Below are 23,399 nucleotides of genomic sequence, written 5' to 3' on the forward strand. Positions count from 1 at the left end.
GGGTAGTGTCGAGTCTCGGGATCGCTGCATCCCGAGATGACGTGGTGATAAAGCTGAGAGGGTTACGCGGTGATAAGGCTGATGACACAGTGGCACAGTGAAACGAACAGTGCGGTTTACGGGATTTATCGATCGGATTTAATCGATCGGATTCGACGAGTGAGTCCGGAGATTAATCCACGCAAGATCAGATCTTGGAGATTTTCTCTTCCTCTCCCTCTACTCTTTTTTTTTCCTTTCTTTCTTCTTTTTACGCACGTGAGTGCGCGAGTGAATGCGTGCCACGCGCGACTTTTCACCCGGGGTTGGAAAACCGATGTAAATTTCTATTTCGCAATTCTGCGACGTAAAAAGGCGCGCTCTGACAGCGACGAATGCCCGGTGCACGCGAAACCACAGTTTTCCCACTGCGTGTATCATATGTTTTTTTATTATGGAAATTTTTCCGAGCCGCTGCGAGGCTCTTATGAATATGTTAAAAATTTTTAATGCGTCGATTCTCTGCGGACGAGAGACTGCGAACACGAATTGCCTTGAATTGAGAGAGATCCTCCAAATTTTTTCGCTTTATATTTTTCAATGTTATATTTTTTTTATAAAAATTTGTATGTACAATTTATATGAATTTTTTATATGAATAATTTATATATTGGCTCAATATTATATATTTTTTCTTTCGTTTTTTACAGAATTCTGTTATGTTTTTAATTTTACATTTTTTTTCATAAAAATAAAATAAAATAAAATAAAATAAAAAACAAATTAAAATTAAAAAGTTAGAATTAAAATAAAAAAGGAAGTAATAAAGAGAGTAAAACAAAAAATCGAAATTTTCGTAAATCCGTGTCTTATATTAGTCAAAGAACGAAAAAAAATATGTGAAGAAAAAATTTAGCGCGACTTAGGTTTCTTGGAAAAAAAAGGAAAATAATAAACCGTCAGTTATTGACTTTTCCACATGCCATCTTGCTTCCGTGTATATTTCCAGTGGTCTATACTACATTATTTATATATACTATGTATTTTCCTTTGTCTCTCAGTTACATTACAACAATTTTATTTGTTTTTGCTCTATTGATAATAATCCCTAACTTCAATATTTGCATTAATATTTAATCGTCGTATTTACTAGCTGGACCTAGATCATATATAAATTATTATTATATAAATTTTTATAATAATTATTATATAAATTATATATATATATATATATATATATATATATATATATATATGGTATTAAAAAATTAAGATTTATCAGAGAATTATTTTTTTTTAGCATGATGATTTTAAAATTAAGCGATGTTTTTTGCGGACGTAAAATTTCACGTCGAGCAAGTGACGCGACTTGCGAGTTGGAATTCGGGATGATCCGAATGTGTCCAAGTCGGTGCGGCCCGTGCCAAAGATAGCGAGCGGAGGAACGACGATTTTATCGAGAGCCGTGACCTGCCATGGAAAGGTTTAAGACCGTACGAGATGAGCCCCGTTGATCGCCTAATTGCTTGATTGAGCGTAGAAGCGTGAAATGCCCTTTTACTAGTCAAACGATCACCAAGCGTGGCATCGTTGATCTTAAATTAAGATCCAATGGCATATATAATCGCGAAGCATTTGATTTCCTTTATTGTACACATTTTATAATTTTATTTTATTTATTTTTTTATATATATATATATTTTATATAATTTATTTTATATATTTTTATATATATTTTATATATTTTATTTTATATATATATATATATATATATATATATATATATATATATTATATATTTTATTTATATTTTATTTATATATTTTTATATATATTTTATATATTCTTATATATATAATATTTTATATATATTGTATATATTTTAATAATCTTGCTCTCTCTCCAAAATTGTGAAAGAGGGGCAGAAAAATGATACAATAAATTTTTATAAAATTTATAGAGTTATATTTATACTTATAAAAAGCAACAATTATTTTACGATTTAAGTTTGAAAAGCCTTTATGATTGCGAGCAGAACGGATTTTAGGAACGGTAGGAGAACGTGACTTGTTACATTCGGGCAACCGTGTCGTACGTAAAGTCTGGAAGAATCATTTACGAGAGCGTAAAATCGCGAGTGAAACGATGCACCGAGATATATCTCGAGGGGAAGCGAGTAAGTTGGGACAATGGCGGGCGATCACGACGTGAATTTTTCAACGGGTATTCTTCTCCTTCTCTTTCGTCGCATCTTCGAGAAAAACGCGCGTTACCACAGGATAATAATAACTCATCGTCGTAGACGTATGCGCGCTTCGACCGGCTCCGGTTAATGCAAAATAGAAGAATCCAGAATATAACTATTAATATCCTCGTAAGCAGTTGAAGTTTTCTTCCATTTTGTATAGGATAAGTTTATAATATAATATAATATAATATATATAAGAATATATATAATATATATAAAAATTATAAAATATATATATAAAATAAATACAATAAAATATATACAAAAATATATAAAATAAATAAATATAATATAAAAATAAAATGTATATAAAATAAAATATATATAAAAAATAAATAAAATAAAATTATAAATATATATACAATAAATTATTATAATATTCTCAGATATTATATAAAATTATAATATATATATTATGAAATATAATATAATATTCTTAGCTTAAAACTATTTTAATGCGATTATTTTCAAACAATTATCTGCAATTATTCGATGATTCTTCAAGTTGACAATTTTTCTCTCGGTTTAATTTAAAAGATTTAATATTAAAGCTAAATGAGATCTAAAAGCTAATAAATAATAACTTCATGCATTAGGGATTAAAATTTAATATTCCGAGATTTTTAAAGTCGATCACGAATGGATTGACTCGATGCGTCGAAGCGTTGAAACTTAGTGACAGGCCGGTCGAGCGATACTGTCGTGACATAATTTTTGCCCTCGCACTCTCACGACCTCCTCATTTGAATGACGCTCGCCCTCTACCTCGTTGATCTCCATTAAACTCCTTCACGGGAAATTCGGTCGCACAGGTCCTCGTATTATCGTCAATTACCAATTACGCGTCGATAGACGCGAGTAACATCGTTAAGTGGATTATACTAAGTTCTATGACAGTGAGCGACGACAGTTTGTTTAGTAGCGAATAAATATTTCATTTGCATTTAAATGCAAATTTTCTTTATTGTATATATTTTAAAATTTTATTTATTTTATGTTATTTATATATTTTATTCTATTTATTTTTTATATATTTTTATATATATTTTATATATTCTTATATATATTATTTTATATATGTTATATACTTTAATAATTTTTCTCTCTTTAAATGCAAATGAAATATTTATTTTAATTAGAATAAATATTTTAATATTTTTTAAAATTAAATTTTTATTATAATTAAATGCAGGTTTATTGGTATTGTTTTTCTTTTGTGATTTAATTAATTTGTCCGAAATTAAGTGTAATTTTGCACGGATCAAGCGTAACGGAACGATTATTGCGACGAACATGGCGTCCCAGATATTAGTAATCAGAGGCTAATTGAATATTGCATCCATCCCTTGCATCTATTTCCTCCCACTCTACCTGCACGCACCGGAGAGCTTGATCCAGGTACAGGTGAGGTTGATCACGCAGCCGCAGAGCGGCGTGATAAATCTGTGGCACGCGGCGCAAACGCACGCATGTACCTTCCCCATGCTGCGTGACCTTATACCCAGTGGCCCATATACGGCACAGATCGCGAAACTAGGTCATAATGCTCTCGTTCTCTCATCTTTTTCCAATAATTCATCTTCATTTTCCAAGAAACTTTTTTCGGCCCGCCGACTCCAAATCTCAAAGATATTGCGACTATTCCTAATTTTAATCATAAAAATTACATATTTTATTTCGTTATATTATAATCGACATCTCTCATTTTTGAAATTCCGTAAGCCTTCCTGAGTAGAGGAAAAATAACGAGGTCCTTAATCGAGCTTGATCTTAGTACCATCTCAACTTCCCACTTATTGTCAGTTTTAAGGTATAATTTCATGTGCAGCAAAGAGGTCACGTGATCAAAATGGACGAATCAGCGACCACACTGTCATCACTCATTCATCCATTTCAATCACGTGACCTCTCTGCTGCATATGAAATTGTACCTTTAGGCTACTGAGCCATTGAACTTCCTATTTTCCTATTTCCATTTCTCTCTACTCGCTTATATATGAACGTTACAAAACAATTTCTCACTTTATTTAATTTCTTTATTCAAATATTTGTTTGACAAGCACACGTTTTTATTATTATAAAATATAGATATATTTTTTGTCTGTTTATCTCTTTTCCTAATCATGTCAATTGGTTTGGTCTAATTCCCTATTCGATCATAAATTGAGAAGCATTCAGTCGAATTTTCTGGAAAGAAGACGCATATTTATGTAAAAGCAGCCGTGACCCATATTCTCACTCCCCAGTCGTCCAACCTCTATAATCGCTAGGCTCGAAGGGCGAAGGGAAAGAGAGCAATATGCACCCTGTAAGAGGGTGCGTCGACAGGCAGGCAGGGCGAGGCCGTTAATCGGGATCCTGAAAATGTCAAATGGCTCGAAATAGTCGATCGCGGAATAAAATCGCCCGCGGCCACTTTGATTGTAACGGAATCGGGAGTACAAAGCTTGTCAGAATCGTCCATTCTTCCTACGCGTCTTTAAACCTTTAACCCTTTCGAGAGAAAAATTATCAGCGGCTGATAATTTGCCCTCCGGCAATTAGGAACGCAGGTAGATGTCGAGTCGCGAAAAGGTCGACATTTCGTCGGGTGGTAGCGGACATTTCGAGCGAGAAAGTTCATACAGATATGGGAAAGTTCGCACGAACTCTGTGATTAATCATATTAGTCTAGCTGATTTTAAAATGGAATATTTTCCTTATTTGTGTGAGAGTATAAATAAATTGTATTAATTAGAGATTAAAATTACTTTAATTTATTATGAATATTTTAATTTGTTACTTGATATGCTCCAATAATATCTCAAATTAAAATTTTCCTTTCAATTTTCTAAAAGATAAAAATATTTTGTCGTTTTTATTTTTCATATTTATTCTCTAATTATATTGTGACGTAAATATATTGACATAATTGTCGTTGTATATTCATTTTAATTAAATTTAGACTGGATTTTCGAGCTTTTATCACTCGCCATGTGAACTTGAGAAAGCATTCGATGTGACTAATCAATTTAGTGACTAACGGAGATAAGTGAAGTGTCCCTCCACATGAGATCTGCAGATCATGTTAATTGGTCGACAGAGTTCCATTCACAGAGAAGAAGAGCTCTTTGTGGATGTTACGCTTCGCCGATAAGTGAATGAATCTTAAATGAGTTAACGGGGAGCTCCCTGTTTCTTGAAGAAAAATGCTCGCATTCTTCATTCGTGTCTTATCTTTTAAAATATTCTGTTTCAAACTTTCTTCTTCATAACTTATATTAAGTGTTACATTTGGCTCCATGTGTTGCACATATTTTCTAAATTTTTTATATTTTTTTTCTACTGTCATTTTTGCATTAGGGATGTATGTGACATATATCTAAATATTAACAAAAGCATTAAAATTTCATAGATTGTTCTACTATTTCTTCTGAATATTTGTGCAAAAACTAAGCACAATTTTCTTAACGGTTTGGAAGTTATTTAAATTTAAAGTTATTATTGATTCTCATGGAAAATTGCCTATTGTAGCACTTATTGACAAATTTGACAAAGAAAAAATATTACCAATGAAATAAAAATTTTCTCATATATTAAGGAAATTCTAATAAATATTTGTGCAAAATTTGATTTAAATCCACTAATTCGTTTAAAAGTTATTTACTAAAAATTGTAGAAAAATATTATCTGTCTCTTTTTCTCTTTCTGCAAATTATTCGTTTTTCATTGCTTTTTGCTGTTGATTTCAGAGGATATTCACGATCAAAAGTTTTTGCCATAAATTAAGAAAAATATTAATTAAAACTATTTTCTTTTACGAAGACGTCAAAATCCATATTATTTTGCGATACTTTAATTTGTTTCAGAACCCAAATTTATTTTTTTAATTTTTCAAACAGTATAAACATGTTTTCTTTTTAATTTTGACAATTTTTTGCTACTGTTGTACATCCAGAACATTCTTAATTTACATACTTACACGGTTTTTGTTTGTTTAAAAAATTCCCTAGAAAAAAAAACGCAAAGATTTTGTACCGTTTGTGAGTCAGCTATATCTATTATTTATATCCATAAAAAAATAATCGATCTTGCCTTTGTTTCGTTCAAATATAGCGTAGCTGATCACGATATGCCTTTGTTATAGACTAGTAGAATTCTCGATAAATCCGAGTGCTTCGCATGTCGCTTCGTCGCGGAATCATTGAAGCCGTACATTGTACGTAAACAGTTCCAAATCGATACCACTCGTACCCTACTAGGCAACTAGTTGCACAACTAAATTTATAACTAGAATTTATAACTAGAACTTTTTTTAATTTCTTTTCTTTTATGATACCAAATCTTAACGACTATCAATTATCTTTTCCATTCGTATTTTAGAAAACTTTTTTCGATATTTTTTAGCATTTTAATCAACATTAAGAATATAATATTATTTAAGAATATAATATTATTCTTTTCTTATATATGATTAGTCTTGACATGCAGTCTTTATATCGGTACGATAATATTCGAACAACCATATATTGTAAAAAAGCTATGTAAAGTTACATAAATAACGAGTGTATCGATTACAGTATTAATAATGGAATTATATAAATTCATGTATTTTATAAAAATTAGTTTTTTTTTATTTTTTGTTGTGTAAATACTTTTTTATATTTGACAGGAAATTACAAGATTAAAAGTATAATTTATAGATTTTATGTAAATGTATATTTTTTTTTGTAGCTTTATATAGCATATGATAATTTTACACATTACAGTTGCATTTTTACTTTTAAGTGTGTTAAAAAAAATAATAAAAAAAAAAAATTATAAATCTACAATCATATGTAACTTATTCATCTTATTTACGTTGCGTAAATTAAAAAAAAAAAATCTTTTTGGTTAAACAATTCAAATTTTGCGATGAGATATATTTTATGCATATATTTGTGCACTATTTTTTATTATAAAAATATTTTTCAAGAAATAATATTATCCGCTGTGATAGTTGTAATTTTACGTGAAAAATTTTTTACAATATATTAAACGAGAAAAGGACGAGTAGGAAATGCGAATCCTCCCCCCTCCCCCAAGCAGCGGAACGCATTTTCTACTTCGAGCGCTGACTCAGCGTGTAAATTTCCGGACTATTTTTGAGCTGCCTCTGCGCGCATCCTCGAAAATACTATCGCGGATGAACGAATCGCCGAAGAATGATTTCTTTTAACGAGCGCATACATGTGTGGGAAGCTGATTTAACAAATGGTTTCGCGCGACGGCCATGTCTCGGTGAGAGAGAGAGAGAAAGAGAGAGAGAGAGAGGGGAGGAGGAAATGGGTCACGGACTTTTCTCGAAATAGGTCGCTCCTCCATACAAATCCGAGCTTTTACGTGACGGAATCCCGGCTTGTCCGCGTTACGCGAGCTCGCGAAGCCTATTCGGCGACATATCGAGCTGTTATCAATATCCGAAGGAGATATCCGAGAAACATATATCAGGAAATATTGATGTATATAAAAGAATTAAATCTAGTATATGTATGGTTGATATTTATTAGATCAAAAAGAAGAAATTAATTTAAAAATCCCTTTTTTCTTTAAAATCTAAATTTAATTAATAAAATTTGTACTTAAATTTTTAATTAAATTAAAATTATTTTGATTTAAAATTATCATAAAAAATATGATAAAGGTGATGATTTTTTGGGAAATAATTTTTGGGAAATTTTTTTTTTTTTTCTAAACGTAATAAATCATAGAATATAATTGACATAAGAATAAATTAATCTTAAAAAAAGAGGAAAAAAATATAAAATAAATTTAAAAAATAAAAAAAAAATGAAAAAGAAAAGAAAATAAAATTGATCTTTTATTTAAATGAAATCACGCGTTTTTGCACATGGCGACATATGTTGCTTATGACGAAAATCGATAAATCTTGTTGTTTTCATTTAGTCTTCGTGCTAATTTCAGAAGCTATCGTTCACGTTCGCTCATTTCATCAATCTTCTGGTTTCTTACGCCAGAAGAGAGTCGGATAAACTCTCGATAGACGATTTTGTATCGGACAAAACACAAAACATACTCGATGGAAGGTTTTCCTTTTGGCAAGCGTGACCAACCCCGAAATAACGCGCGATTCTATTTCTCTCTCTCTCTCTCTCTCTCTCTCTCTCTCTCTTTCTCGTTGAGTTCTAATGAGAAAGGAAAGGAGCGAATCTCGGAGTGAAAGAGAGAGAGAGAGGGAGAAGAGATCTCCCGCTATGCGCGAAGGCGCTTAAAAATAAAATCTTACATTGCTCTTCAAGTTCGTTCGCGCGAAATCCAAGTTTCTTCTTCGGCGAAGCGAGGACAGTTCCGGTCAGTCTTCTCGTTAGTCCGTTGAGTTTTTATTGAAGTGAGGGTACGATGAAGTGTACGAGAGTCGACTTCGCGCTCGGTGGAGCGTGAAAAAAAAAAGTGAAAGGGAAAAAGAGAGACAGAGGAAGAGAGAGATCTGCCAGAAACTGCCGCTGTCAAATGTTGCTGGGTTTGATCGAAAAATGACGACCACCCACGGCGGCCACGTATACTACGTGATTAAGGTGCCCAAGGACTCCGATGGCAACGAGAGGTAATCGCACTCGACAGCTCCTTTACATAAGCAACTCCGAGACCTCCTTCAATATATATATATATATATATATATATATATATATATATATATATCTCCCTTCGTTCTGCAGATCCTTTCGCCGTTCGCGGTCCCTTCATTGTTAGCGTCTCATCATCTGACAGATCGCTGCATACGAAATGTCACAACCCGAAAGCTTCAGTTTTACAAAAAATGTAACTTTTGATCATCGAGTAACATGATAATTGGACGTCATCGTTTTCTTCGAACACGTGTCTCACTTCTTGCGTGACGTCTGCGATTCTTAAATTATGAAAACATGAGCACAGAATGAAATATCGTATAGTTTGCTTCCTCAGAGAAGAAGCTTTGTTTTTGTGATAAAATTTTTTTTTAGTTTTTTTTTTTATGCCAATGTGTTTAGAATGTTTCCAAAATGTCGAAAAATCATATATTTTTGTTTAATGTCTGTATATATGTATATGTGTACGGAATGTATATTGTACAATCTCCAACTTCTACAATTTTTGACATTTGGAGCAAAATTGTTTAAAATGAATAGAGTATCATTAAAGGATGGTTGGTATTGAATTCAATAAAGATCTGTTCATTTTTTACAAAATTTTGAATTTTTGAAGAAATGTTTGTACACGCTTTAACTTTTGCAAATTTTTCAATATTGGGTAAAATTTTTTTACATAAATAGAGTATCATTAAAGGATGATCTTAGATATTGAATTTGGTGAGGAATTTTGAGATATCTTCCTCTATGAGGAAGCCAAAAATTGAAAAGCCCGTTTGCTTTAAGGAGCTTAAGCTTCGCGAGCAAAGTAAAATGATGAGGGAGCAATGTGCAAGTTTCTAATTCGCACAATTTTTTTTTCTTCTCTCGGAAATTAGCTGAGAAACGCTGGAACGACATTTCGTGTGTCCGCAAGTACTTTTCATCTCTGATCTTCTCTCGTTCATCGCCTCGTCTCCCGTTCTCCTTCCGCATTCCCTTTCATGCCTTCCTCTGCTTCCTTTTTCTCCTCGTCTTCTCCTCGCCTTTCGTACACGTTCCGTTTTCTTTTCATCACGAGAATAGTCAACTAGGTTCGATCGCCGTGCCGCGGTCGTGCTCGAACTATGCGCCGCGTCATTTTCAAAGAGCAAATAACCGACGTCTCTTTCTCGGGGGTCTTCAACCCCTGGTTGCCTATATAGATCTGGACGATGGTTATACATCTGGTATTGCGAAAAGTGAACAATTTGCGATTAAAAGTACAAAGCCCTTTTTAATTTAACGTTATGAAAAATTTACAAGTCTTTGGATGAAGAAAGAAAATAAATTTTGGAAAGATAAATCTAAATTTTTTATTTATATATATGCAAAAATTTTGCAGTTTGTTTGATTTGTATTAGCTTCAAATTTTCTCCTTATTAAAATTAAAATGATATGGAGAAAAATTTTATTAATTGGATTATTTTAAATAATTGGACACTAATTGCTTTAGCTTATTGTTAGCACAATTTATTAATAGCGTTTAATATTTTTGAATTTTCGTTAGCGCAAATCAATTAATATTATATAATTTGAAAATATTTCAATCAGAATATAATTATATATATAACCTTCGATTTATTTTATCCGTTGTATTATTTAGAAAGCTTTTAAATTAAATAGAAAAATTGTCTGTTAAACTGTCTCTTATATATAAGACAGAAAAGGAGATAATAAAAGAAACGAGAGGATAAAGGAAACTCAATCGCATCGTGAAATCGCCCTTAGCGAAGTTATCTCGAATTGATCGGGGATAATCTTATAAGAACTCGAGGAAAAATTAAAGTTGCATCGATTGCGATTCGTCGTCTCATCAGAAATCCGAATCAACTCTCATTTCCTATCCTAGACTATTATTATTATTCCAACACTGGCGATTGCATCGTACAAAATCCTCAGTATAAGAAACATATACATATATTAAATTGATGACAGGAAATAAGCCGTCAAAGATTGATGAATTTGGCCTAATATTGCAGTTTATTTCGCGCAAGTTGCACAAATTCACGCAACCGCAATTATAAATCAAATTATGATATAATAAATTGGTGAATTTTGATTTAAAATATTACAAGCGCATGGCTTCTGAGTATATGTATAATTAATCTTGATTTCTTTTTATAAATTATATCAAAACATATAAATATTAGGAAAGGTAATTATATAATTATAATTGTTTACTTTATATTACTAATTTGTAATAAAGTAACAAATAAAAATATTTTGTTATGTTTTTTTATTATTTTTTAAAAATAATATTCATAAAATTAATATTTTTAATTATGATGATGATAATTTACTTCAGGCAAACAATTTTTAAGTTTCGTTTTTATGAATACGTTGAATGAATTTTCTTTCTACATGCAAATCTTGTTTGAAGTCTGTAATAAAAAATTATTCGAGATATTAATAAAATAAATGAGATTTTTATTTTTATAAAATAAATAATTTTAATAAAATAAATTAGAGATTAATTTCTTTTAAAATAGATTTTTAAAAATTGATGAAAAAACGTAGATAGAACTACTAAATTGTTCTATTTCCAAAAATTTTAACAACTACATATTTTTAGTATTAGTATGTTAAAAATATTTTTAATATAGTATATTAAAAATATTTTTAGTATAGTATATTAAAAATATTTTTGGTATAGTTTTTAAAAAATATTTAGTATAGTTTATTAAAAATATTTTTTAATATAGTATATTAAAAATATTTTTAGTACAATATATTAAAAATATTAGTATAGTTATAAAAAATTTGAATTGCTTATCATAAAATATTAAAAAAAAAAAAGTTGATACAGCAATGTGATAACTCTTTCAATTCTCGACTTCGCGATTGTAATTTAACCGCGAGCGAATCGCGCGGCCCTGAAAGCGGCTCAGCGAGAGTTTAATTTCCTCCGGGATCAGGAAGCACCGTGCAAATCGGCCGGAAGTCCGCGTAGACACACGTAGGTAGAGTAGTGCGCGCGGGGGAGCACGTGCGCTCTGACAGCGCATCTCTCAGCGGGGCGAGAGTATATAACAGAGTGCACCAATGGGAACGGCGCAATTAAGCGTAGCACACAATGCCGATGCTAATGTCACGGTCGTCGGGGGTTGGGGAAGGGGTGGGGGAGGGGAGGGAGATCGCCGGGCACGGCGATCGCACAATTGAGCGTAATTTACTCCGATGTGACACTCGCGCCGCGCCTGCAGTTAATTGGTATGTTGTTGCTCTAGCTATATTTAAAATAGAGATATTTATATAAATATCATTGATATTCTTTTTTTTGTGCGACATCGTCGACGAACGAGTATCTCGCGACGATAAATAGGCAATGATGACGAACGATACGATACGAACAAGTATTATAAATAGAAATATTCACGATGTTATATAATTTTTTTTTTATACAAAATATATCAATTTAACGCAGTTATACTGGGTGTCCCAGAAGTAGACCGACAAATTTCAGGTGATTATGGCAATTTATGAAGGACACCAAAACAAGCTAATTTTGTCAATGGCCTTGTTTACATCGATATACTTTACTCCGTATGTAATACACTGGCCAATCATAGCCATTCCTTTAAAGAATGGAATGGCTGTGATTGGCCAGTGAAGTATTTAGTATGTCTTAAAGTTCGACGATGAAAAGTTTATCGATCTAATTTTAGGACACTGTATATTTTATATTAAGTGATTGCTTATCTGTGCTGCGTGAAACTTATATTTCGACTTGTTACAATAAATGTTTTTACATTTTTCAAAGTACGATTTTATTTGTCGGGTATAAAGGCGCATTCTCATCACGACTTTTCTTATCTGCGACATATCTTGAGAAACGCGAGGCGTGCGTGCGTCCGTGATTAGCGCTCTGTGAATTGTAATTTAATTAGAGAGTCGAGTAACGAGCTAAAGGAAGGAAGAGTCTTTCTTGGGCTTTTTTTTTTCTTCACGCATTTGTTATACTTTATCTTCGGGCAGACAATTATTGATAGCATCGACTGGAATCGAAATAAACATGTGATGTTTTTGCGTTTGAGAAATAAAAAGGTGCAAGTCTAAAAAGTTCACTTTTCAAGAAACGATTTCGAACATCTAGAATTTCACTAGTACTTTCAAGATAAAATGAATAAGTTCGATAATTAAATTTACTGTTAAAAAATATAAATTAAATTAAAATATCGTACATTAACACGTTTTTGACATTTGTTGTGAATGATGGCTATTAATTTCATTTATCAATAATTCTTTCTCTCAGTGTATCAACGATCTTTATCTATCAATATTTAAAGTCTTTTCCATAAAAAGGATTTTTTTTTTAATAGAACAAGATCCATTATTAAGATCTCATGCAACAATCATCAACATATGTCATATGTTCATTATATGATATAAAATATAAATGAATCATTTACTCTGGTATAAAATTTTAATGGCAAATTCCTTATTTAAGGAGGAAGATAAAATGATCTCAGTTTCTACCTTTGCTCATAAACAAATATAGATAACTTTTTTGCCGGTTATATTTGAAAAATAGATATAAATAATTACACCCCGTTCTTTATTCAATTTTTTTTTTAATAAAAATTAAAAAATTTTAATTCTGGATTTGGGAGGAAATATATCAAATATTTAATATATTTAACAGTTAAAAAATTACAATAAAAATGATTATTTCAACAATTTTTTTCATAAGAGGCTTTATCTTAGATATAAAGAATTTATCTTTCGACTGAAATGTAAAATTTTTTTTAATAAATTAATGGCCGGTAAAAATCTTTACAACATTATTCAGATTAATGATCTTGATAACATATTTCAAAATTTTCGAAATCGATTTTTTATTTGTGCGTAATTATTTAAGAATTTTCCGTACAAATGAAAAAAGAAAGAACTGAGGACTAAAAAAAATGTCTTTTGACTTCAGCACGGACAGCGGCTGGGACAACCCGTTCAGGCCGGACGGCGATCTATCCCGGGAGGCTGATGAGATTGTCGAGTTGATAAAAGGTGGCAAGCCGATCACGCCGACTCCGGGTCAAAACGCGCCGCCGTTGCCGGGATGCGACGCCACTGGCAAAACGGCCGAACATGACTCTTCGAGTACCAGCCCGCTCCTCAAATCCGCGAACTGTCACTCGTCACCCAGGCCCGGTCAAGAGAACGGCAACGCTCACGGTGGCACCCCCGCTAAAGGTCGAAACAACCAACAGCCTGTCAATGAAAAGGTGAGGGACAAAAAAATCAGTGTATCACTAGTTGACAGCCTGACAGAGCTGTAGACAATCTTTGATCTTACTATTAACTCATTAATTCAATTATTCGAAGAATGTCTGAAGCTAAAAACTTAATAACTTATCGAATTAAACCTTTAGCATAAGATTAACATTAAGATTGAAGGATATGGAGTTTGTGACTAAAATTTTTAATTTTATAATTTAACAGCTTTTTGTTAAGATGGAATGTTTCGATACTCCAGGTCGCCGCGTCGTCGAGGACCGCGACCGTGGAAGTCGCAAGGATGACGGCGCAGGGACCGGGCGACGCGTCACAGGTCGAGCATGTCACTTTAAAGAAGAAGCCTAAGTGCAAGTGCTGCGTGCTGCAGTAATGACCGCGCGAAGAAGGCGGCAGAGACGTGCACGCGAGAGACGGATCCTCCTCCACTGTCGGGAGCGTGATCTTAGGAACTCTTCAGCTTCGAGGCTTCCGTAGAAGTCGCGGCTGGACAGCTCGAAGCGTTGAAGAGCGCGAGACGAAAGACGCGCCGAGGACGCGTCGATGAAAGAACAGCTTGGAGAGAAAAGTCTCGAAGGAGATGGACGTTCCGAGCACGAAGAATGCGTCAGCACTCTGGGCATGCTTGGGACCTGAAGAAGATAGCTTCTCGGAAGGGCAACAGAGAGTTTCGTCTTTAAGATGGTAAAAAAAAAATGATATTGAAAAAAGTGGGAAGATATATTTGAAAAGAATATATGACTGTGGAAGGGATAGATAAGAAAATACTATCACAGGTTGCTGAAAACCTGAAAGTTGAAATGAATGATAAATAGAATGAGATGTCCAAGAAATTTTGCGTTATTGAATCGCGAAGAAGTTTCGACGAAGGGAAACGGGAAGCAATACTTTAAGGGAAATGCAAAAGGTTTGATCAACCAGCATACTAGATTGATCAAAACTTGAAAAACGAAGGCAACAGACAAGTTCGAAGAGGCTGAGAAAATTGAAGTTTCTTTTAGGATATCTTGAAAATAATAATAAAAGTTAATTCTTACAAAGGAAGATTGAACTCTCATTAAATTATCTCCGGGCACGGGAAAGAATTTCATGCTCCACATGGAAGACTAAACGAGAGGAAAATTAGTGCGCGAACGAACATTGAACCGTTTCTCGAGACAGTGACACGTTTTACGATGGCGCGAAGGACCGAAAAGATAGAAAAGAAACGGAGAGAAAAAAGAAAGAGAAAAAAAGAAATCTATATATATATATATATATACATACAAAACTATATTGTAGATACAGAATGGTAGCTGTATAGCTTATATGCTTTTACTATCGTGGTTAATTATCGTCAGGATTATCGTGATTTCGAGAATGCATCGTGCGCGTAGAACGATAGAGTAAGAGAAAGAAAGAATGCGTGAGAGAAAGCGCGAGTGTACGAAGATGACGATGAATGAAATGATTAGAGCGAAGGAGGGAGTGCGCGACAAGGCATGTAAAATTCCGCAGGACGTCATTCGTCCAGTAGATCTCGGTGCGAGGCACATCGTCGTATATGAGGAAGCTAACTCAGCGGCTTCGATCATTCTTTAATGTACTGCGAGAGGTATTCGACGCATTAAACATCATTGTGTACAGAGTATGCCAGATACACCGCAGTCTAGTGTATCTATAAATTCGTTTATCGATTTAGAATTAATCTTCATTATTTTATGAATTTTACGATTTTATTTTATCTCATTATTTTACACTTATAATTCAAAAACTAGCTTATATTGTCAAGAGAGAATTCGCAGTTTTTGACACCGTATGGTTCAGTCAAGCGTTTTATTTCATTAAATTCATCGGGGGATTTCGTAAATAAAATTTTTCTCTTCTATATGTCTTTTACTCAATTGTTTCTTATTATTTCACAATTTTTTTCCGAAGAATTATTACTCTTATTAGTTCGCGCTTTTGCTTTTACTGCATTTCTGGAAAATGCGTATTGTAAGATTTTGAAATATGATAAATTTTTCACATTCGTGAAGGTTGATGCTGATTCCGCAACTACTATTTAGTGATGTAAGGCAGCTTGTTGGTAGTATTTTTAATTTTATCTACGAAATCCTAAAGAGAAGATTATTTTTGCGCTACAAATTTGCGATACAAATGGTGTTTAACGTGTTAAATAGTGTGGTTCTAAATAAATTAATTTTTTTAGATCCTTCTACGATGTCTCTTTCAAAACATGTCGTTGAATCAGATGGTTGCTCTTAAATTGATGAGTCAGCCCTCAGTTTTGTTTGCTAGAAAATTAATTTGCTACGAAATTAATCTAGAATTTTTTTACAACAATTAACGTATGTAAATTTCTTATTATAAGATTATACAAATTTTTAGATTTTATTGCGATACCGCATTTTTTAGGAGCGAATTTGAGAAAAAAAGAGAGAAAGAATTATTTCTCTTTTCTTACGATCATGATGAACAGAATTGCGTCTTTTTAAACATGCCAAGGATTCGATCTTGAAACTTCGTTATGTCTGACCGAGTACCCAAGTGCATTTCGTTAATTATCATCATGGGCGCCGCTTGAATTTTTGATCGGGGCTCGCATATGCAGGATCATTGTTAGCTGTCTTCTGAAATATAAAATCTTTTGGTCAGGATTCTTTTATACATATATTGAAGTGTGCGTTTTGTTGAATTGAAAAGAATTTGCGAAGATTCTACTTTTAGTCTTTTATTTATACTTGAATATCATCAATACAGTATTTTATAATATTAATTAATATGCGTTTGTTCGTCGCTTTCGTCATTTTCGGAAACTCGAATGAGTGCAAATATCTTTTCTTGCACTTTTTTCACGACGCCCATGATTTTTGTGTACCTGCGTTAATGAGTTCCGCATTCAGGGTGAATCGATTTAAAATTTACATTCTGACGATTATACTTATACAATTATAATTATACAATTTAAATTTGCTATTTAAAGATACAATAAAGAGAAGAATCGACTTTATATTGATCACAGAATCTGTCATTAAAATCGAGACACTTTAGTCATTATCATTCGGCTCGCCCTGATCGACGGCGAAGCGGAAGTGCGTGAGGTGCCGGGGAGAGAAATCGGATTGTTTGAACGGTGTCGAAGATACTATTTTCCTAATTAACGAGCCGCTCGAGGGGGAAATCTCGGCGCCTCCCTGCTTCTGCAATGGCGATTTTTAATGGACGAAAAACAATTTATTGTGCGAACTAGTCGAAGGTATCGGGAGGTGTTAACTCTTCGTGGCGGCGATTAAAAAAAAAATATCTTTTTATCTTTTATATATTATAGTTGTTTTAAATAGTTGCGCAACATAATATCAAGAGAAAAAGGATATTGCGTCGTTGCACGCGGAGTATGATACTAAATCTGCTGGACTTTTTTATTTTGAATTGTAAAATATGTGCTTGTTTTTAAAAACTATTGCGATATTAATAATTTATATTAAATGATATTATAAAATAATTCAATTTTAGTCTCATAGAGAAAATAGTATGCAACAGTATCTTTACTTTTCCCATTCTTTTATCTGCTTCTTTTTTACAACGTGCTTTCTCACAGCTTGTGTTAATCCTCGAAAGGATTCTCCGGATGTTTCTGGTAGATCCGGAAATATTCGATATTTCGCGTGCCGCGAAGAGCCGATCGAGCGCAGTTTGCGCAGCGCAATGCAAACGAGAGAGATCTGTAACGCGCATACCTACACACGAGAACCTCTTAACGTCTGTTCCCACGCAAAATGTTGACTCTGCTGAGCTTACAGATATTAAACGAATATTAAATGTCTTGTTAAAAAAAAAAAAAAAATGACGTATGAAGAACATATTGCGACTATTGATACGAAGCCTGCAAAGATGGATCCGAAATAACACAAATTTAAAGTACCTCAGTTGTCGAAATTACTGTCATAATTATAATTTGTTGCATAATATGTAAAAATTTATGAATTTGTGATTCTTCGGATCTTATTTTGTAGGCCGACAACTTCCAATAAATCACCGCCCATCCTCTCGGCATTCAAGAATTTCCTTCCCCAAAATACGAAATAATAAATTACGAAGAGAAAATAGAAATTCGGAAAGAGAAACGAGCTGTAAGAATTATAATACTATTATATTGCTCATAAATGACTCACACGATGCCGCTTAAAGTGTTTAAATTACGAAAGGTGTATTATTTATTGAGCATGCGAAACAGCTGATTAATTCGACATACATCTCGACACCATCCATCACACGAAGTTGCAACGACATACATTAATACATTACGGCGACTCGCTTGTAAATATCACGCGTTGTTGACTCGCTTTTTACCAAGAAGAGGAATTCTTTTAGTGTTTCAAGAAATTTCATATCTGAAAATACTAGAAAAAAAATAATTTCCAAATCTTTTCATATAAAAGTTTTACATTGAAAATTTGAGTTCAATAGGACAGCTGATAAAGAAAACGACATCTTTTGATTATTAATAATTATGCGAAGTTAAAATGATGTAATTATTAAAATTATATTGTTTTGTGTAGCTACACATATTTTATCATTTTTACGTAATTATAATCGAGCGTTAAATTGATGGATGGTATGATTTAAAATTGGATCGCGACGCAAGAAATTAAATTACAAAATGTAGTGTAGTTTTTATATCTTTCGCTGCCTTATCTATGCAAGTTTCTACGCATCCATTATAAACGCGGATTCACTGCGATCCTTTCGCCGACGAACGCCAAGTGACGAAATCCTGAAGACAGCTAATGGATTATGTTAATCGATACTGCAAACACGGTGTGCATATGGTGATATGCACACATCTTTACGAGATCCAGGTTTGTCTCAAAATTACTATAGGGTGTTCTTATCTACGGACATTAACCGGCTTTTTTTGACGTCTCGTCAGATTGATTTGTCCGTGCGACGACCTCTTTATGTTTCTTATTACTATATATAGTCTTTTTTCGTGATACAAGTTTATTTATTTTATTTTATATATTATTTAGGAAAAATAATAGCTATTCGATATTCTTCTCATTATTCATGTTATGTAAAATTTCGATTTTTTTTTCATTATTATTATTGCATAATTTTTAATCAATTATTACGTTATGAATTTTGTATATATTTTTTAATTATTATTATTATTTTATGACATTTAGGTGAATGTTGTATTATTAATTTTTTTTTTCAAATATCTTTTTTTAAAGTAATAATAACTACGCTCTCTCGCGTATTAATTATCGTTAAATAAACGCGCAGTTTATCCATTATTGGTTTGCAGGGAGTTGGCTACCTATTTTAGGATCGATACACGAATGTATGTCAGCTATAATCACAGTCTCGCGATAACTCATGTCGTACGCGTGCTCCAATACGCGCCATTGCTCGTTTCATTCACGATCCCCTCGGCCATCCTCGTGATGTTTCTCCAACGTCGTAGTGATAGTTAAAAATAAACGACGAATAAACGCAATTATCAGACCGCACGAAATGCACCCAGAATAGTTTGACCCACAATCTTTAATAAGGCTATTTTATTTAAATTATTGTTGATAAATTCTTCAAATTTTTCATCAGACAGATTGAATAATAGAAATTTATAACTGCTGTTGATTTTATAAGATCACTTACAAGATGAAGATTTGTCTTTTTGAGAAGAAATTTTGTAATGAGATGTAGTCCCTCTTAAGTAGAGATTAAAAGAGTAGTAAAGAAACAGAAACATTGAACTAAAAAAATTGATAAAAAATTGTTTTTTACACTTTCAAAAATGGGCTTTTTGTCTCATTAATTGCTCAGAATGCTATTTTTGAAAATTTATAACAAAAATCTAATTTTGATGCTTATATAGTAATTTGATGCTTATTTATTAATTTTTTCATGCACTGTTTTGAAAAATGAGCATCAAATTTATTAAAATTAGATGTCATATTCGTGTTCTGTGATATTTTAACTTCTGGTCCACAAAATAACAAAAATAACTAATTTAACTATGCTTGAAAGAATTTTCTTTTAACTTTTATAAAACTTTAAAAATCAAGAAGAATATCAAAAAATAACAATTAAATTATAAAAATTAAATTAACCAATTTTTAAATATTCGAACTCGTCAGATTAAAAAAATGCGAAGTAGTAATCAGCTCTGCAACTGTTAAAATTGATTACTGACCCAGTAAATAAAATTAATTAATTCCCATGCCATCTTTTGTTCAAAGAAAATTGGCATTATCTTTCAAAACTACTGAAAAAAACAATTTGTTATCCCAAAATATCGGTTTTTTATTTCGTTTCCCTTTTTCAAAAAACTTGATTCTTTTAATCTTTGTTCTTAAATGAAGCCAGCCTTAATTGAAGTCAGAATAGTCTGAAGCCATAATCTTTAATATGGCTATTTTATTTAAATTATTGTTGATAAATGATTCAAATTTTTTGTTAGACAATTTAAATAATAGAAATTTATATAACTGCTGTCATTTTTATGAAATCACTTACACGATGAAATTTTGCTTTTTTCGAAAAGAAAAAACTTTGTAACGAGATATAGTTCCTTTTAAATACTTATTAATTAATTCGATTAATACATACTATATAACGTAGAGAATAGAAACCTACGGTCTCAACTTTCACTATAATAAAATTTCTCATAAGGATGACGCGATAAGATCTTAATCCCCTATTGTTACAAATTAAACTTTACCCAGAATCGTGCAATTTTTAATGATCGGAATTGTATTGCATTAAAATACGTGATATAATTAGAATTTATTAAAATTAATATATATATATATATATATATATATATATATATATATATTCTCCAGTTCTTATTTTCGCACACGTATACATACATATCTTTAAAACATTGACATTTGAGCTATACGTCGTGGGAAGGAACAGATGAAATTATGAAATTATTATGAATCGATGATCGAATGCGAAATGGTCAGTGTCTGTATAAAGATGCTTTCAAATTCTTGCACAAACATAAATTATGATAATTCGATTAATTCGATTTGAACAATTTCCGACACATTGTGGCGCCTACGATGAAGATAAGAGAAGATCATAAATCATCTCCGGTTTTTTCACTCTCCTGAGATTGAGAAATTTTAAACAAATTTTGTTAGCTATTATGATTAAGAAATTGCACATGAGTGATATATAAATCAGAATTTATCTCGTGATTCGACTCGATCTAATTATTTACGTCACATATATTTTACGAAAGAGAATAATAAATATATTATATTTTTTTTAATATTGAAAATAAATTTTATATATAAATTTTTATTTAGGTAGCGCAAGTTTGTAATATCATTATTTTTATAAGAAATTAAAACAACTATTTTGTGCAATTATTTTTGATTAAAATATTTGTATAATTTTTTATTTTTGATTGCTGCAATTTTTTGATACCATTATTTTTGTAGGATATATATAGGAAATTAAAACAATTATTTTTAAGACTCCTTTTGGTTAAAATATTTTTATAAGTTTTTATTTTTATTTAAAATTTTTAATTTAAAATGACATTATTTTGTACAAATTAAATTAAAATAATTATTTTATAAATACATATAAATAAATACATATAGTTTTTCTGTCACGTACTTGGCGCCTTTTTTTCCTTTTTTTAAAAAAGATAAGTTTTTATATATTTTAGGCAAAAAAAAAAAAAAATAAAAAAATAAAACTTAATTTTTTCGAGATTTTTTGAGCAATATATCTCGTCTATCAATTTTTGCGAATAAAAGGAGATAAACAGATAAATCAAGACGATATGCAAATTAATTAGCGTTTAATCCGTGAAGCCATGCACTCTCGATCTCGGAGAATTTGTCCTCGTTAAATTTTATCGCTTTGCATTGAGAGATAAATCAGAGTGTAGTACGACGATCACGATCCGTCACTTTTCGTGGCACAAAAATTCCCGATAAATAATATTCTATTTATCGCATCACGCATCGTTGCGTGAACGTCAGACTATAATTTTGCGCGTACGCCGTGCTCGCGTTGCGTAAGAATATTTTTGTACATTACCACGAGAATGCTCTTCAACGAGAGGAGGTGTATCGAACCTTTTGCCAAAGTTATGCAACTCCGAGAGTGATGGCGTCGCGTTTCTCCCGGTACATTGAACAATCTAAAACCCACTATCTTCTTAGTTGCAACATTTCAGTCGAATATTCGCGTTCCACGATTAGGTCTAATCGTGGAAGAATAGGATTTCGCCATGCACCCTTGACTTTCTTTAATTTTTCGACCCTTCGACTTCCCTTCGGATATAATCTCATGATTTATCGATACTTCGATCGATTCGTGAAGAAAAAAAATCTTGACCTATTGTATCAATAGATTATTACGCATCTGAGTTTGAATGAGGAATTTAGTATGGTTTAAACAGCAAGGTCTTTCCGCTAAGAATGTATCTTTCATAATACAATTCAACATGTGTGTGTGTAACATTATTCGAACTAAAGATGTAAAGAAAAAATTTTTTTATAAAAAAAATAATTTTATGAAAAAAACAAATCTTTTTTTTCAAAATTTTGTTTTTTTGTCCATATTTTTTTCCATATTTAATATTTATTATTTTTATATTTAATATTTAATATTTAATATTTAATATTTAATATTTAACATTTAACATTTAATATTTAATATTTAATATTTAATATTTAATATTTAATATTTAACATTTAACATTTAATATTTAATATTTAATATTTAATATTTAATATTTAATATTTAACATTTAATATTTAATATTTAACATTTAATATTTAATATTTAATATTTAATATTTAATATTTAATATTTAATATTTAATATTTAATATTTAATATTTAATATTTTTATATTTTGATTAATGCAAATTGATTTTTCATTATTTTTAACTTTTTAGATGATAAATTTTAATTAACAATTATTACTTTAAATGTAGCTCGCATTTTAATTGGCTATATGTATAATATATAATTATGCATCTAATTGAAATCTGTCTGAATCATGTCTGAATCAAGTTTAATATAATTTGGCGCAAAAGTCTCATTAATCCATTAAAATTACTTTCGAAAAAAATAAATTAAAAATATAAAAATTTTAATCTTTTTTATTATATTAACAAAAAAATATAAAGAAAAATATTATATTAAAAAAAAAATAATGAAAAAGAAGAAAAAACAAATTTTTGGTTTTTGTTTTCAGTGAGAAAAAACATATTTTTTTATCTGTTTTTTTTACATTTCTTTCTTGAACTCCCTTCATTCTCGGTTCAATCCACAGAATCGGTCCCTGCTACTGTT

The 23,399-nt window shown here is 31.4% G+C and overlaps 1 protein-coding gene across 2 annotated transcripts in view; it reads left to right on the forward strand.

Moving 5' to 3' along the window:
* Positions 1 to 17,927, forward strand: part of LOC126849894 (uncharacterized) — a 93,050-nt gene extending 75,123 nt beyond the window's left edge. The window contains exons 6-7 of one of the 2 annotated variants that reach the window (XM_050592259.1): positions 13,775 to 14,075; positions 14,293 to 17,927. In XM_050592259.1, the coding sequence (XP_050448216.1) occupies positions 13,775 to 14,075; positions 14,293 to 14,433 (442 nt within the window). In that variant the 3' untranslated portion in view covers positions 14,434 to 17,927. The remainder of the gene's footprint in view (positions 1 to 13,774; positions 14,076 to 14,292) is intronic. The other variant, XM_050592260.1, reaches the window with a different exon arrangement.
* Positions 17,928 to 23,399: the final 5,472 nt, after the last annotated feature.

The sequence above is a fragment of the Cataglyphis hispanica genome, chromosome 5 (genome assembly GCF_021464435.1).
Source record: "Cataglyphis hispanica isolate Lineage 1 chromosome 5, ULB_Chis1_1.0, whole genome shotgun sequence".
NCBI lineage: Eukaryota > Metazoa > Arthropoda > Insecta > Hymenoptera > Formicidae > Cataglyphis > Cataglyphis hispanica.